The sequence below is a fragment of the Apium graveolens genome, chromosome 7 (assembly GCF_009905375.1).
Source record: "Apium graveolens cultivar Ventura chromosome 7, ASM990537v1, whole genome shotgun sequence".
Taxonomy (NCBI): domain Eukaryota; kingdom Viridiplantae; phylum Streptophyta; class Magnoliopsida; order Apiales; family Apiaceae; genus Apium; species Apium graveolens.
In genome coordinates, this window is record NC_133653.1 from 178,599,901 (window position 1) to 178,615,158 (window position 15,258).

General features: G+C 33.2%; 1 protein-coding gene across 7 annotated transcripts; it reads right to left on the minus strand.

Moving 5' to 3' along the window:
• Window positions 1–8,202: 8,202 nt before the first annotated feature.
• LOC141670816 (tubulin alpha-2 chain-like) lies at window positions 8,203–10,641 on the minus strand. 7 transcript variants are annotated; one of them, XM_074476826.1, is made up of 4 exons: window positions 9,790–10,641; window positions 9,536–9,637; window positions 9,013–9,247; window positions 8,203–8,925 (listed from the first exon to the last, which is right to left on the minus strand). In XM_074476826.1, the coding sequence occupies exons 2-4, from the start codon at window positions 9,554–9,556 to the stop codon at window positions 8,846–8,848; spliced, it is 336 nt and encodes a 111-aa protein (XP_074332927.1). In that variant the 5' UTR covers window positions 9,557–9,637; window positions 9,790–10,641; the 3' UTR covers window positions 8,203–8,845. The 7 variants fall into 7 exon arrangements, with proteins under 7 accessions (XP_074332927.1, XP_074332924.1, XP_074332928.1 ...); XM_074476823.1 differs by having other exon boundaries at window positions 9,479–9,637; XM_074476827.1 differs by having other exon boundaries at window positions 9,777–10,641.
• Between the last annotated feature and the right edge of the window lie 4,617 nt (window positions 10,642–15,258).

The window sequence follows — 15,258 nt, forward strand, 5'->3', positions numbered from 1 at the left end:
GTTGAAAGTGAGTACCATCTATTATCTTTAAACGAAGGGTCAAAGTGAGAGGACTATTTAGAAGATATAAAATATGTCGAGACTATATACATTTCGGGTTTAAAAGGAAACTGAGGTAATCACCTACCATTGATTAAATTTTCCTATGCTAATAGTTATCATGCTAGTAGGGGAATGTCAACTTGTGAAGCCTTGTATGGACATAAGTGTGGTTCCCCACACTAGTGAGAGAAAGTGGGAGTAGAGATGTTGTTAGGTTCTAAGTTAATTCAGCACACTGAGTACGTAGTGACGTTGATTTGGAAAAGAGTTGAAGTAGCTGAGGATGGACAAAGAAAGAAGGCGCACTTGTATTAAAAGAATATGGATATAGAAATAGGATCATTGGTGTTGATAAAAGTTTCACCTTGAAAAAGATTGGCTAGGTTTGAATAAAAGGGACAAGTTGAGTCCTAAATATAGAGGACCGTTTGAGGTACTGATAAATATATGTAAAGTTGCCCATGAGTTGATATTGTCGCCGCAGTTGCAGAAAATTTATAGTGTATTTTACGTGTCAATGTTAAAGCGATATGTCCCTGATTCGAATCAAGTTGTTGATTAGGAGCCAAGGAGTTCTCATCCGAATTTGTTCTGCGTAGAATGATCGATCCAAATCCTAGATCATTAAGAGCGAGTCCTGAGGAATGAGTTATTCATATAAATAAAGTATTTGGAGAAATCCTCGAGTAGAAGAGTCTAATTGGGAGTTAGGGTTAGATATGCTTGACAGATATCCTCACTTGTTTAGTTAGATCAGATTCTGAGGACAAAATCTTTGTAAGGGGAAAGGATGTAACGACTCGTATATTTTTAGTATTGTTTAAATGTATAATTAATAAATAATTGAATAAATAAAATATTTATATGGGTTCTGTCAGCGGGTTATTACTTGTTATTATGTATATGTGATTACTAGTGTATGGGATTGAATTGCGTGGTTAATTATGGGGTTGTATGATTTTGTTTTTGCTTTTGAAGGTGATTTTATTGCAGTCTTATTTTCACAAATATTTAGAATGTCTCTAAAATTATTGTTATGGTTTTATAATTACAATAATTATTTTTGGGATTTTATAAAATTTAGTAATCAATATTTCATCAATTATTTAGCCCTGTATGATTTTCTGATTGCATTTATTTATAAAAACTGTATTTAATTCTAGAATTCTTCAAAAATTATGAAACTCATTTTTATTTAGGTTTGGAATATTTCGAGAATTTTAAAATTATTTTGGAAATTTTTGGGATTAATTTCACCCGCGTGTTGATTCGTTTAATTGTTAAAAGTGGGTATAAATTGCATTTTAGAAATTACTTTAAAATTAAGAAATTTATGTTTTTATAAACTTCGGGAAATTTGTAACATTTTAAGAATATTTTCGTGGTTTTCTGAATTTGTTTTAAGTGTAGCTCAGATTGTTAATTGTGAAATGCGGGTACGAGTTGCGTTTTAAAAATGCTTTAAAAAAATTATGAAAATTTATGTTTTACTAATTTCGAGATATTTATAAAATTTTGAAACTAGTTTAGTAAATTTTCGGTTATTTATCGCGTGCAATTTATTTGTTAAAAACCAAACGTCGGAACAAACTGGGACTTAAAACCCTCGTAATTATCTCAAAAGCCACGTGTCGGATTTTCAGAATTTAAGTTGCCACGTGTTGCTACCTCCTATGTTAATCAGCAAAAAGGAAAAAAAAATAAACAAACCCCCCACCCCCCCTGTTCACTCGCGTCTCCATCTCACTGTTCTTCTTGCCTTTTTCTTTTTATTCTCCCTTCCCCTTTCTTTATTCGCAGGTTCATATAGTTGTTTCTCCTCCGGCTGCTTAATTCAGTTCCGGTTCTAGTCGGGAAATCGGAAGTGGATGTTGGACTAAGGATAACCTAGTGGACAGTCGACGAGCTTGGTAGGGTTTTAACCGAAGAACCTGAGTGCTGAAGTCGAATCCAAGGTGATCTAGTGGTTAGACGATAAAGCCTGAGCGTCCGAGTCGGCTCAGAGTCAATCAGTAATAGTTGTAAAGTTCTGCAAGGAAAGTACCCCTGACCATACTTTTATGGTTCAGTATATATGAATGAAATGTTGTTTTACTTTCGAACAGGAACATAAACGCTTTAAGTTACGTATCCCCTATGTTTGAAAATATTTCTAAATATATGTTTTGGGGAGAAGTAACTTCTGAAAGTACCTGTCTCTAAAATGTGATTAAAATGAAGGAAGTTCTGAATAATGTGTTGTGACAGAAAGGTTACTAACAAGAGATATGTAAAAGTGATTTTGAAAACTGGATAAAATGAATCAGATATTGGATAATGTTGCGTAAGTGGCTAATTCAGTTGAGCGCATTACATAACCGATTAGTCCAGCATAGTTAATCAGAGACCTAGCTAGTCTCCGCAGATCCAGTTATTTTGTATTAAAGCCCAATCAGCTTTCCTAGACATTTTATGTGATAGCCAGGACAACTATCCTAGATAATTTATGTGGAGGCCTGATCATCCATTCCTAGATAACAACCAATACATATCTGATTGTGATTTTGTGGTTTCAGTAACAGAACAATTGATTGAGGTTCCAGTAACGGAACAAATGGTTTTGGGTCCCCGTAACGAGACAAATGGTTTTGTGATTCCTGTAATGGAACGGAAGATTTTGAAATGAAAATAGCATGTGTGATATCCCGTATTTTCAGAATTATTATTAATAATATTTGAATATATTTATGTGATTTTCTGATTTAGAAGGAATAAAATTGTGGATATTTTATTCCTATTTGACGAGTTTGTGTTAATTAAATGGTAATATGCTAATTGTTGAGTATTATATCGATTCTTGTTAATATCTGAAAATATTTCCTTAAATGTATTATTTTCAAAAGTTTATTTGAAAACCGATCATTTTATTGATATCGGTAAATTGAGTTCGTTTAGTAATATTAGGGATTAGATGGATATTATGTCTGCTATGTGTTGTATGTAATATTAATTGTGTGGAACTAAATTGTGATTGAGGATTATTTGTATTATTAATTACTGAGTCGTATCGTTTTTTTTGTCTTTAAAAGTGATTTTAATGAAAATTTAATTTCATAAATATTTAAATTATCTTTAAAATTATTTTTATGCCTTTATAATTACAATAATTATTTTTAGGATTTTATAAAATTTAGAAATCAATATTTCATTAATTATTTAGCCCTGTATAATTTTCTGAGTGCATTTATTTATAAAATCTGTATTTAATTCTAGAATCCTTCAAAAATTATGAAACTCATATTTATTTAAGTTTGGAATATTCTGAGAATTTTAAAATTATTTTGGGAATTTTTCGGATTAATTTCACCCGCGCGTTGATTCGTTTAATTGATAAAAGCGGGTATAAATTGTGTTTCAAAAATTGTTTTAAAATTTCAAAATTTATGTTTTTATAAACTTCGGGATATTTGTAACATTTTAAGACTATTTTCGTAATTTTCTGAATTTATTTCAAGTGCAGCTCGGTTCATTAATTGTAAAATACGGGTATAACGCGCAAGTCAAAAATGCTTTAAAAATTATGAAAATTTTATTTTATTAGTTTTTAATTATTCCGAGAATTTTAAAACTTATTTGGTAATTTTCGGGTTAATTGTACCCGTAAGTCTGCTCGTTAAATTCTAAATTTTGGGACAAAATTAGGCTTGTATGTTGATAAGTACTACAAGTAGTACAGTGGATACAAGAAAAAAAAACAAAATAAAAAAAAAACAAAATAAAAAAAAAACAAAATAAAAAAAACAAAAACCTAAAACTACCCGCACCCCTCCACTTATCCTGTTAGGCGCACAACCCCCCATTTTCATTATCCACCGCCACAGCTCTCTCCCTCCTCTCTCTTCTCAGTTTATATATTTTCAATCTTCGAAAATTTATATTTCCCAAACCGATCGTCCAAATTTCAATTATTATATATATAAACGATCATCGCTTCGATACCTACGCATAGGTATATATTTTGCAAGATTTTGAGGAGATAATTTGCGGGGCATATTTCCGTTATATTTCCGTTTTAATTTATTCTCGGGACGTACAAAAGGAGTATGATGGTGGTGACTACTCCACATGGCATCTCAGCGTGTATATGTCTATGGCTATTAATTTCAGATTTTTCTGGAGATATTTTCCGGACATCATATATTCTCTTCGGGGTGATCAAAATTTATTTTGGGTAACGATTCCAAAATTCCGCCTTCGTACTTTTGTATATTATAGCATGTTAGTGTTTATATATTTATTTCATAATTTTTAAAAATTGTTGGAGAAGTCACTTTTGGTCCGAGTTTTGGTTCAGGTGGCCGTGTTATTCATTTCTGGAGTGTTTATACGCGTAAATATAAAGTATTGTGTTGATTGTTGTTGGTTGTGTCGATATGATATCGACTGGCAGTCCGAGAAATAGAGGAGGTGCTGTCCGATTTCCAAGAAAATATTATTTTTAGTTCTGAAGATTATTATTTTTATTATTATTCGAAAATAAATCCAAATTATTTAGTTAATGAATTTTAATTGATTATTGAATTCGAGTTAATTATTTCTTATGATTTAAAAATTCCGAAAAATAGTTTCGAAGCTTTAAAATATTATTTTAAATTATTTTCCAGGCTCAATAATTCTTATAAAATTATTTTCGGGTGTTCGAGCACTATTATTTAGTTATAAAATGATTCGGAGACCCGTTTTAATTCCGAAAAATGTTCAAAAAGTCATAATAAATCAACCGTTCGTCTGTTTAATACGAAACGAACGCGTACAGACACAGAAAAATATTGCGCTTTCATTAAAAATACTTTTGAGACCCACATCATTTTGTTTCGAAAGGTTACTTGTTTTACAAGTCATTCTAAGTCGATTATTGATCGATAAATCGTATTTTGACCCAATTTCAGTTTTAAACGTACCGAGTCCTGTGTTATATGAATTATGTGATACGTGAGTTATGTGATTACGTGTTATATGAATTATGTTTGTATGTGGATCAAGAGTCCTGTGATTATCTGTTATATTTATGTGTGGGCTATCGTATGGGTAGACGATAGGATTTTGACGCGTAGTTCGTCGAGTGATTATCGTTTAGACGATTAAAGTTCTATATTTTAATTATAGATGCAGATCATTCGAGTTGATCAGGACAAGACGTTGGATAAAGAATAAGATGGAATGGTATTGGGTAGCTGACTTCTAGTAATCGCAAGAGCAGCATATCAGTAAAGTGTTGGAAGGGAAGACAGTGATGTTTTGAGACAGAATGTCAGAATTGATGCGTCTTTGCGAGTGTGACTAACTGCTAGAAACCCAAAGGCAAGTATCCCTATCATCACTTATTGTTCAAGTGATATTTATTTAAATCTTTTGATGCAAGTATTGTTTTACCTATTCTCAGTTTAGAATCGATAAATGTTTTACATATCGCTGAATTAAATAATTCTGTTAGGCAAATACTCGTATGTTGTTCTATGTTAAGAATACTCAAGTGATTTTACTTATCCAATTATCGGATTTATAAATGTTTTGGATTTTGAGAAAAGTGATTTGGTTGCGAATATTCCTACCCAAGAATTGGGGGAATAAAATTATTTCGGGTGTCGATTATTATGACCCCATTTCAATAAAAGGTTTTAAGATTGGATCATAATTGCGTAAGTGACTGGGACGGACGGTCCAGCGGAGGGCTATTTCTAAGTGCCATATGGAATATTATGACACAATTTTTGCCACAGGCAGGTATATTGCCTTTTGTTTGAGTACTCGTGTTTTTGGGGTCACGTTTCTATGAATCATGACCTTGTGCTATCACATGGGCTGATCAGCATGTGATAGTACGTCCGTCGGAGGATGATCCTAATCTAAATTATCATATCATTTTTGATATTCATAGAATAAATGATTTATCAACTGTTTCTGTTTTGGAATAATGGTAAAGTGCGGTTTTGATTCAGATTTTGATTTATGCTGATACTTACGTTATTGTTAAATATCAAAGGTGGTATTAGTATAGATGAATGATGTTGACTTCAGTATGGAATGTTGTGAGCATCAAAGTTCGTATTGATATCTAATTTGATATGACATCAAAATAAGTATTAATTTGAAGAGTTCGGTTTTGAATAAAGTTTATGATACAATCCATAATCATTTTTTCATGTTATTGTGGTTTACGATATTTCTGTAAACACTCTTTTACGAGTTTTATTCTCGTTAAGATTCAAAGTATTGCTGAAGCATCTCGCTCAAAAATATCAAATTGGTTTTGAATACAATTAAGGAATTAAATCTGGGATTCCTCAACTAAAATTTTATGATTCAGCAACTATGATTTTAAATGTTCTGCTTTAATGCAGATGTCGGTTTTATATCAAAACGACCCTATATATGTCATAATGATCTTGCTGAGCATTTCTTTCACTCATACTTGCCTGTTTTTAAATTTAACCTTCAGTGAGGATTAGCTTGCTGTTTAGCCGCGTAATTCGAGGAAACAAGAAGAAGCTCTTGGAAGGTGGTTGGTCCAGGGTTTGCGAATTAGTGTAAGTTCTTTTGTGTAAAGTTGTTTATATTATATTATACTATAATTGTGTATTTTATAGTTGAGCCTAATATACTTCTTTTCGAAGTTTTACTAGTGGGTTTAGTTTTGAGTTGGAATTTATTGAAAAGAGTTTTAAAAGGAAGTGAAGAATTTATTGATGGAATTTGGAATTCTTGTTTCTAGAACTGTAACCTTAAAAGATCTTGGATTAGTTTGGGGTCATTTATGCTAAATATCTTCCGCTGGCATTTATTTATTGATTAAACAGGTTGAACTGTAACCTTACAGCATGCTAAAATTGAACTCTAGTATTTATGCATAGCACACGACTGTTGATTTTGATTTACAGAGCATGCTAGTTTTGATATCCAGTTTATACATATTTTACTCATTTCTAATAAGTTATGAATTCTGTTCCTATAATTGTTTTTCTTTAAATTGTTTTACTTGTTATTCATATAGTGGTACTGCTGAGCAATTAATTGCTCACCCTTGAAGAATGTTTTATATATTTTTTGCAGATGCCAAGGAGATTTTTCTGTGGTAGTCAGGGCAGAGTTCCAGTTCCTTCCGTGTCAGGCTCCTCTGAGGTAGTTGTGTTGGACCAAGAATGGTCTGTTGAGTTGCTGTATTAAGTTAGTTGTGTCAAGATGGTTTGTGTAAGTCGGTGTTGTAATAGTTATAACCTAAATCATACTTAAACCTCGAAAAGGTCTTGGAAAAAGGGGGTCATAGTTATGTATTATTAATTATTTGGATTGTATTAGGATTGTTATTATTGTTGTTGGTGACGTCAACTCCTGACCCCGGGGTTGAGGCCGTCACAATTACCTTCACTAAGGACAGTGAATATTTTAAGTTTGGGGGTAGTAGTTAAGGATTATGTGTTATGTGTGAGTCGCATATAGTTGCATATTCATGTTAGTTTAGTTCATGTAGTTGCATATTTTCCATGTAGTAGTTTTTTTATTTTTATTTTTATTTTTATATGATAGTTTGTTTATATAATTCATGCATTTGCATTATAACATGATCCCTTAAATGATTTTTCCGATTAATTTGTGATATTGATGCTAGTGTAGTGATGTCGTGTTTAGTGATGTTAAGTCCTATCGAGTTGATTGGCATGCTAGAGACAACTATAATTTCACTAAGTCTTATAGGTTGCTTGAAGGCTAGATCCACTACGCCATAAGTGCTCAAATGCTATGCTCTTCTGTTGTTGCCTTATGTCAAAAAAGCGTTGCATTTTCAATAATGCAACACAAAGGGGCGTTACATCTGTGGCCATTGCATTAGAGGCCTAATGCAACGCTTTTTGGGGGTCTACAGCAACACCAATAAGCATTGCCTAATAGATGTAATGCAACATTATATACATCAAATGCAACACCAATAAGCGTTGGTTCTGACATAAGCTGGATGTAAGAATCCATGTGTGGGGCCCACATTAAGGCCACGTCAGCATGTGACACGTGAATGCTACATCAGCATGTGACACGTGGATGTCATGTCAGCAGTGGGCCCCACACATGGAGTCTATTAGGCAATGCTTATTAAAATTAATATTACTTTATAATGCAACACCCAAATATCAAATGCAACGCTTTAATTAAATTTTTTGCAAGATAATATTTCATAATTACAGAAGCCCGTGAAAATTATCCTAATAACCATTAAACAATTTCTACTAGCCATCCAAAACATCATCCAACAACCCCATTACAAGTTCCATCCACAAAATAGATCCAACAACCCCAACATAATATTAACTACTAAATTCATTACAAGTACTTCGATGTGCCAAAAAGATACTATTACAATTATAGCTAGAGCTATTATAATTGGTGGATCATCAAATGCCCTTGGTGTAGGTTTCAATGACAGAAGTTGAAACCTGTGGTGATGGGTAGACAGTAAACCCAAGTTTGGACTTCTTCCCATAGTCAACAGACAGCCGCTCCAAAAGCAGGGATCTAAGACCGGATCCAGTACCACCACCAACAGTTTTGTTACTCGGCATCTGACCATCAGGATGGACAAATAAACAGGGAAAACAGTTTTGTCACTCGGTATCTATACAATGATCTAAATGACTATAAGCATCACCACAATGTACACACATATATGTGCTCATATCAACAAATTCAATTTATTAAATTCAAATCATTTGAATCATTCTTGGACCACTGTCCAAAAAACTTGGACCAATAGTTAACATCAAAAACATATGCTTTAAAACCCTTGCAACCCGGTGTAGTTGTCAGCAAGTTTTCTGATGCGGTCCAAGCAGAGATCAACAATTTCTTTTCCAACTGAAATAATAAACAAACAGATTTCAAAATGCAATACTAACCGATACAGATGAGAATTTGAAACTTATGTAAAGTAACGGTAATTACTTGTGTAATGACCACGAGCAAAGTTGTTAGCGGCATCCTCTTTGCCACTGATCAACTTTTCTGGGTGAAAGAGCTGACGGTAAGTTCCAGTCATGATCTCATCAATGATAGTGGTTTCCAGATCAACAAAGACAGCACGTGGGACATGCTTTCCTGCACCAGTTTCGCTGAAAAAGGTGTTAAAGGAATTATCCCCGCCACCAACAGTTTTGTCACTCGGCATCTGACCATCAAGCTGGACAAACAAACAGGGAATACAGGTAAAAATTAAAATAGTTACTATGAACCGATACGGGAATAAAATATTATCAACAAATCTACAGACATACAATGTTTATAATCAGAAAATATCCAGTAAATGTCAAAATAGTAGCTAAATGAAGCAATGTGGCAGAGAATGAATTCAATTAAACAATCAAACAATAAGACAGATTGCACAGATCAAAAATTTTAATTATAAACTTACAGAAACCAAAATTCCGTAAACATAATTAACTTCAGAAACATATGCTTTAAAATGTACTTGAGTTCCAGCTGTAATCATTCTTGACTAAAACATGTCCATTTGGTCTAAAAGGTCCATTTTCAGAAAAAGCTCCAACACCAAGAGAAGACCAACCAGACCCTACCAAGAATTAACAATTACAATGTCACAGGGGACTAACGTGATATGCTCGATGTTAAAAGTATTTAAAAAGACTGGAAATAATAACGTAACTAATTGAGTTTAAACTAAAAAGTTCATAAGTAGAATATTGGCATACAAATACAGAATACCATGGTTTCAACAAAGCAGCCCACTGTTTGCCCACACTCCCAGACCCGTGCTCCACATTATCTACACTCAAACCATGCTTCAAAGTCTGTAACTTCTCAGCCAGCTTAGACACTATCTGAGCATTAGGATTCTGCAAATTCACATGTCCTTGCTTCTCAATCAACATCTCATCCACACCATGGACATCATTATCCAAAGGAATGTGATCATTTTGCTTCTTTCAACCCTCCAAAATTAGAAACAAAATCCTTATTAACTCCCAGAATAACTCCACCCAAACCATTGTTCAAATAATCAACTATCTGCTGAACAGGCATTTTGTCGAACACTACATGTGCATCATTCACAGCAGATTGCTTCACACTAACAGGAACTTCCTTAGTATCTTCAGTCAACACAACCTCACATCCTTCCTGAATATTTATACAAACAACTTCTCCATCATCACTAATCAACCCATCTACCACCCCACCATTATTATTCGAATTCTCACCTTCATTCTGATACAGTGGATTCAAAACTGCTGAATCTTTAAACCCACCATTACCAGAATGATTAAAAATAACCTGCCCATCACGAATTGAACCTTCAACATCAGTATTCTGATTTGAATCTTCAATATTTTTTCCATCCTTACCCACACCCTGAGAAACGAATTTCTCATCTTTTCTACCTGGGTTTAATCTAGACTTACCACTTCAATTTGAATGATTGGGACCCGTGGAGTGGCCACCATCCTCAATCTTATTCCCACATGTTGCCACAGATCTATTCGCACCTTAACAGAATGATGGTTGAAGCGCAGCAGAGAGATGTTGCGGCGAGATGTGAAAAAATGAAACCAAGAAGCACAACAGAGAGTGCGAGAGAGGTTTGGTTATAAGGATTAGGGTTTTGTTTTATTGGGCCTTTATTTAGGGCCCTATTACGTACTGGGCTTAAAAATTACATGGACAAGTATTTGTAAATTAATTAATTTGTATTAGGATTGTCTTTTTATTGTCAGTATAATGTTAAGAATAATGTGTATTTTATAATATACTAACTTATATTTCGTGGATTATTTTTAAAATTTAGACTTTAAAAAAAAAAAATTTTAAAAAAAAAAATACTCTATCCATCTTAAAATAATAGTTTTGTTTTGAGTTTTGTCAGTCAAATTGACCAAACTTTGACCGGAAATTACATATACTTTATAATTAATAAATTTTAAAAAACTATATCATATACAAGTACAGAAGCTTCTAGAATAAGAGTATTTATCTGAAGAACTAAAAGGTATCATCGATATAATCTCAAAAATAATTTAATATGATTAAACGCTTAAACGAAAAACCTATATTTTGATTAAAAATATATTTTTTAGATTTTTTTAATTTTCAAAATTTATAATTTTACAAAAAATCAAAATATGATTTAAACTTATATAAAATGTATGTCTGAATATTTTAAATTAAATAAAATATTACATTTTATATTTTAAGGAAATAAATGACTAAAATGTTAAAGTTATTGTATTTGCTTTGATAACATATCTTTTTTATAATCTCAAAAATAATTTAATATAATGCAACGCTTAAACGTGGTGTTGCACGTCACAATAATAATAATTTTATCAAAAACAGTACATTTATGTTTAATGCAATGCCTTTTGACTAGTGTTGTAGAATACTAAGCAAAACCATACTTAACAGAACGCTTTTCTTGCAACACTCAAAAAAGCATAGCATTTGAGCACTTATGGCGTAGTGATCATGGTTATGGTTTATTGGTTTGTCGAGGTTTAATCACATGTTTGTATTTAGAATTTAGGATATTCTCTTAATGTTAAAATAACATGGATATTTAAAAAAGTTGGAGTAAAAAAAATTGGATTTCATTGCTAGTTGTTGTGGATAGGTGTCAAATGGCTAGTAGCCGGCTCATTTTATATGAGTGGTCTAGGGTTGAGCGAGATGGAGTGAAACACACTCGTTCAGAAATTTGAAAAAAAAATAAAAAAAATAAAAAATTTGTGTTATGCATAATTGATCACTAACCTAACGCTCACTACATGTGTATTATTGTATAAGTCTTTTGTGGACCTCACTTATTGCACGATCAAATAAACATATTTGTGTTGTTTATGTGTTGTAAATAAAAGAATGAATCCATGTATAACTCCGATATAAGAATTGAAGTGTTGTCAGTCATTTTGAGTTTAGCTTTTTATTCTATTTATAACCTTGTGATTGCCTTGATGAGTAGTGAGTCATGGTTGTTGATCTAGTTGCGATAGTTTATCCGTAAGCATTTGCACACACACATGTTTTTAGATTGTTAATTGATTTATGGGATTTGATTGATCTATGTGCGAAGAACTGCATTTGTGGAGATGTTGTTTGATGGTTGGTTAAGTTATTCTACGGGGATCGTTGCATTCATGCATTTTTATTTCTTGTTCTTTGAGTCTATTAATGCTTGAGGACAAGTATCGGTTCAAGTTTGGGGTGTGTTAAGTGGTATTTATGTCCACTTAGAATGCTCTATAAAGGCTTAAATTGGTGTTTTGTACTCGAGTTATTTGTGTATTTGATGTGATTTTGTAGTGTTTTTGCATTTCAGGCATATAACATGAATCAAGGTAATTTAGCATTGTTTTGGTGATAAATTGTTGCTAGGAGTATGTCTAAGAAAATTGCTCGTGAAAAGACCAACTCAAACCTGCAAGAAAATAAAAAGTAGAAATTTTTCCAGCGAGTCAGCGCTCCCGCGCTGTAGTAGCGCGCTGCCATGCCAGGATGCAGAGTTGTAACGCGCCCGCGGTGGTGAAGCACACGGCCGCGCTAGGTTGGGATCACAGAATCCTGATTCGACTCTAATTTTGATCAGCTGGACTTCTAATCTGCATGGGCTGCTATATAAACATAACTTATGATCATTTTTTACAAGAAGACGTACCAGAGCTTAGGGAGAAGGCGTAAGAAGACCGTATAGCACAATTCAACCAAGGCGAAGAGGATCTAGTTTATTCTTGTGATTATTTATTTTAAGTTGTATCTTGGATGCTAGTTTTCTTATTTTTGAACCTATACTCTTGTTACGTACTTGGTTTTATTATTTATTCAATATGAAGACTACGTTTATTATACCATGCTTTCATCAGAACCCACGTTGATGATGAGTCTGATTATGGGCTAATCAATATCGTGGGGTTCTAGTGGATTTACTTATGGATTTCTTTAGTTAATTTGTTTTGAAACCTTAGTGTATGGTGATTGTATGATAACCTTGTATTGGTTGTGCTTATTTGTTTTAATATAAGATAACATGTTAATCTCTAATGAAGCGAAAGTGAATTTAGGGGTTTAGAACTTGCCATGCTAGTATAGGTTCATGTATTTGATATGCATGATTTGTAGGTAATTTTAACCATCTTACTTTCCCTATATAATCATGATAGATAACTTGTACATTAAACCGTTATGTTTTCAAATTCTATAGATATATAGGGTCACAATATAATTGGTGTCTATTCAGCTTCTATCTCTTTTGTGGATGTCTGGTAGTGGGGTATTCGTACAACAAAAATTGGCATTTATCAGTTTCATATTATCTGATTAGTGTCATCACCATTGCATGCTAAGGTAAAGAACAAAAAGGCTATTGAATGAAGTAGTAATGAAGTTAGAATCCCATGTCTGTGTCATATAGTTAAACAATCCTTTTTAATCTATTAGTTAATGTTCTTTAGTATAATATCTTAAGTTAATTATAGTTATAAACAATATCAACTTGTGATCATCTTAGCATTGAATAATAACCATAACATTGTTGCATAAATACATCAATTCAAATTAACCTAAACCAGTCTTTGTGGGAACGAACTAGAATTAATTTTATATTACTTGCGATCGCGTATACTTGCGTGAATATTAGCGCGTGTTTTCATCCTAACAAGCATCCTCTCCATGAGTTTCCATAAGTGCATAGCATTCATCATCATTGTCAGTTCTTGACGAGTCTATCCATTCTTTGTTGGCGTTTGTTGTGATCAAATCTTTTCCAATTGACTTGGGGCACTCAGTATCCAGATGTCCCATTTCATTGCAGTTGTAACAAGTCACCTTGGTCTTGTCAAACTTCCTTCCCTTTGTGTACGATCCTTCATTCTTTATGAACTTGCCTTTGCCATCTCCAGAGTACTTTCTATTAAAACCACCTTTCCTTTATGGTTTTGCAAACCTCATCCTTTTAAGCATTTCACCAGCATTTCGGCCATCTCAACAACTTGAGGATCATCCAATTCAATCTCAGAATCCTCGTCAATATCTATGTCAGGATCTGATGATTCATCAGTATCTGACTCTTCCACTATGTTTCTTGTTCTTGACCTCTCACTCTTCCTTTCCTTGCCTTTATGAGTCTCAGCATTTTGAGCCACAACCTTCATCTTCTGACCTTTTATATTTTTCTTTTGATAGATCTCAAAGTCATGAGTTTTCAGCATCTCATAAACTTCATCCAGTGTCAGTAAATCAAGATCATATTGGTGCCTAATTGTTGAGGCTTGGGTATCCCAATCTTGTATAAGAGCTATCAGAAACTTGATGTTTGCATCTTCTCTATCATACTTTTTTCCAACCAAAGATAGATCATTCAGTAGTGTCAGAAATGAATCATAGATGTCAGTAATTCACTCATTAGCCTAGGTGTGACACCGTCCAACCCCAGGTCAGAAGTTTGGGGTTCACAACACACACACACACAAAATATAAACCTGCTTATGACAATAATATATATGAACTGACCCTACATACCATATTCTATGGATCGCAAGAGGATAAAGTATGTACACAAGCCACAACCTTACTTATATTACAAACGTTCCAAAACCCAACTAGTTTAACTTACATCTGAAAATAAAACATTCTTACAAAATTCCAAAATCAAAACTAAAACAAAGGTCTTCGGTTAGCTTATTCCGTCTCAACCTAGAATCCTAGCTCGTACACTTGTCTGGGGATACTCGCTACAAATGGTTTCCTTCTTAACTGGAAAAGAACATAAACAGATTCCCAAGAGTGAGCTAACTAGCTCAGCAAGTCACAGTGACAGTAGTGAGATTAAATAATGATCAAATGAAATGTTTTTAACGAATTATGTTTCTTAATAAGCAATGATTAGAATTGGATATTCACTTTTATTTTAAAAACAAAGGTTAGGCTGTTGATCAGTCACGCACTAACCCCGAGCAAGGCACACAACTCTCCTCAACATAATGGATCCAAGGCATACATTGGCCTAATATGACCACGAATCTGGTCTGACCACGAATCTGGTCCACATTCATAAAATAATCCAATTCTATAACAATAACAGAATAAACAATGTAAATCAATAAACAAAATCATAAACAATATTCGTATCAAAACATAAGGTGATTCACAATACCATAAAGATATAAAAAGATGTGAACACTGATTGGC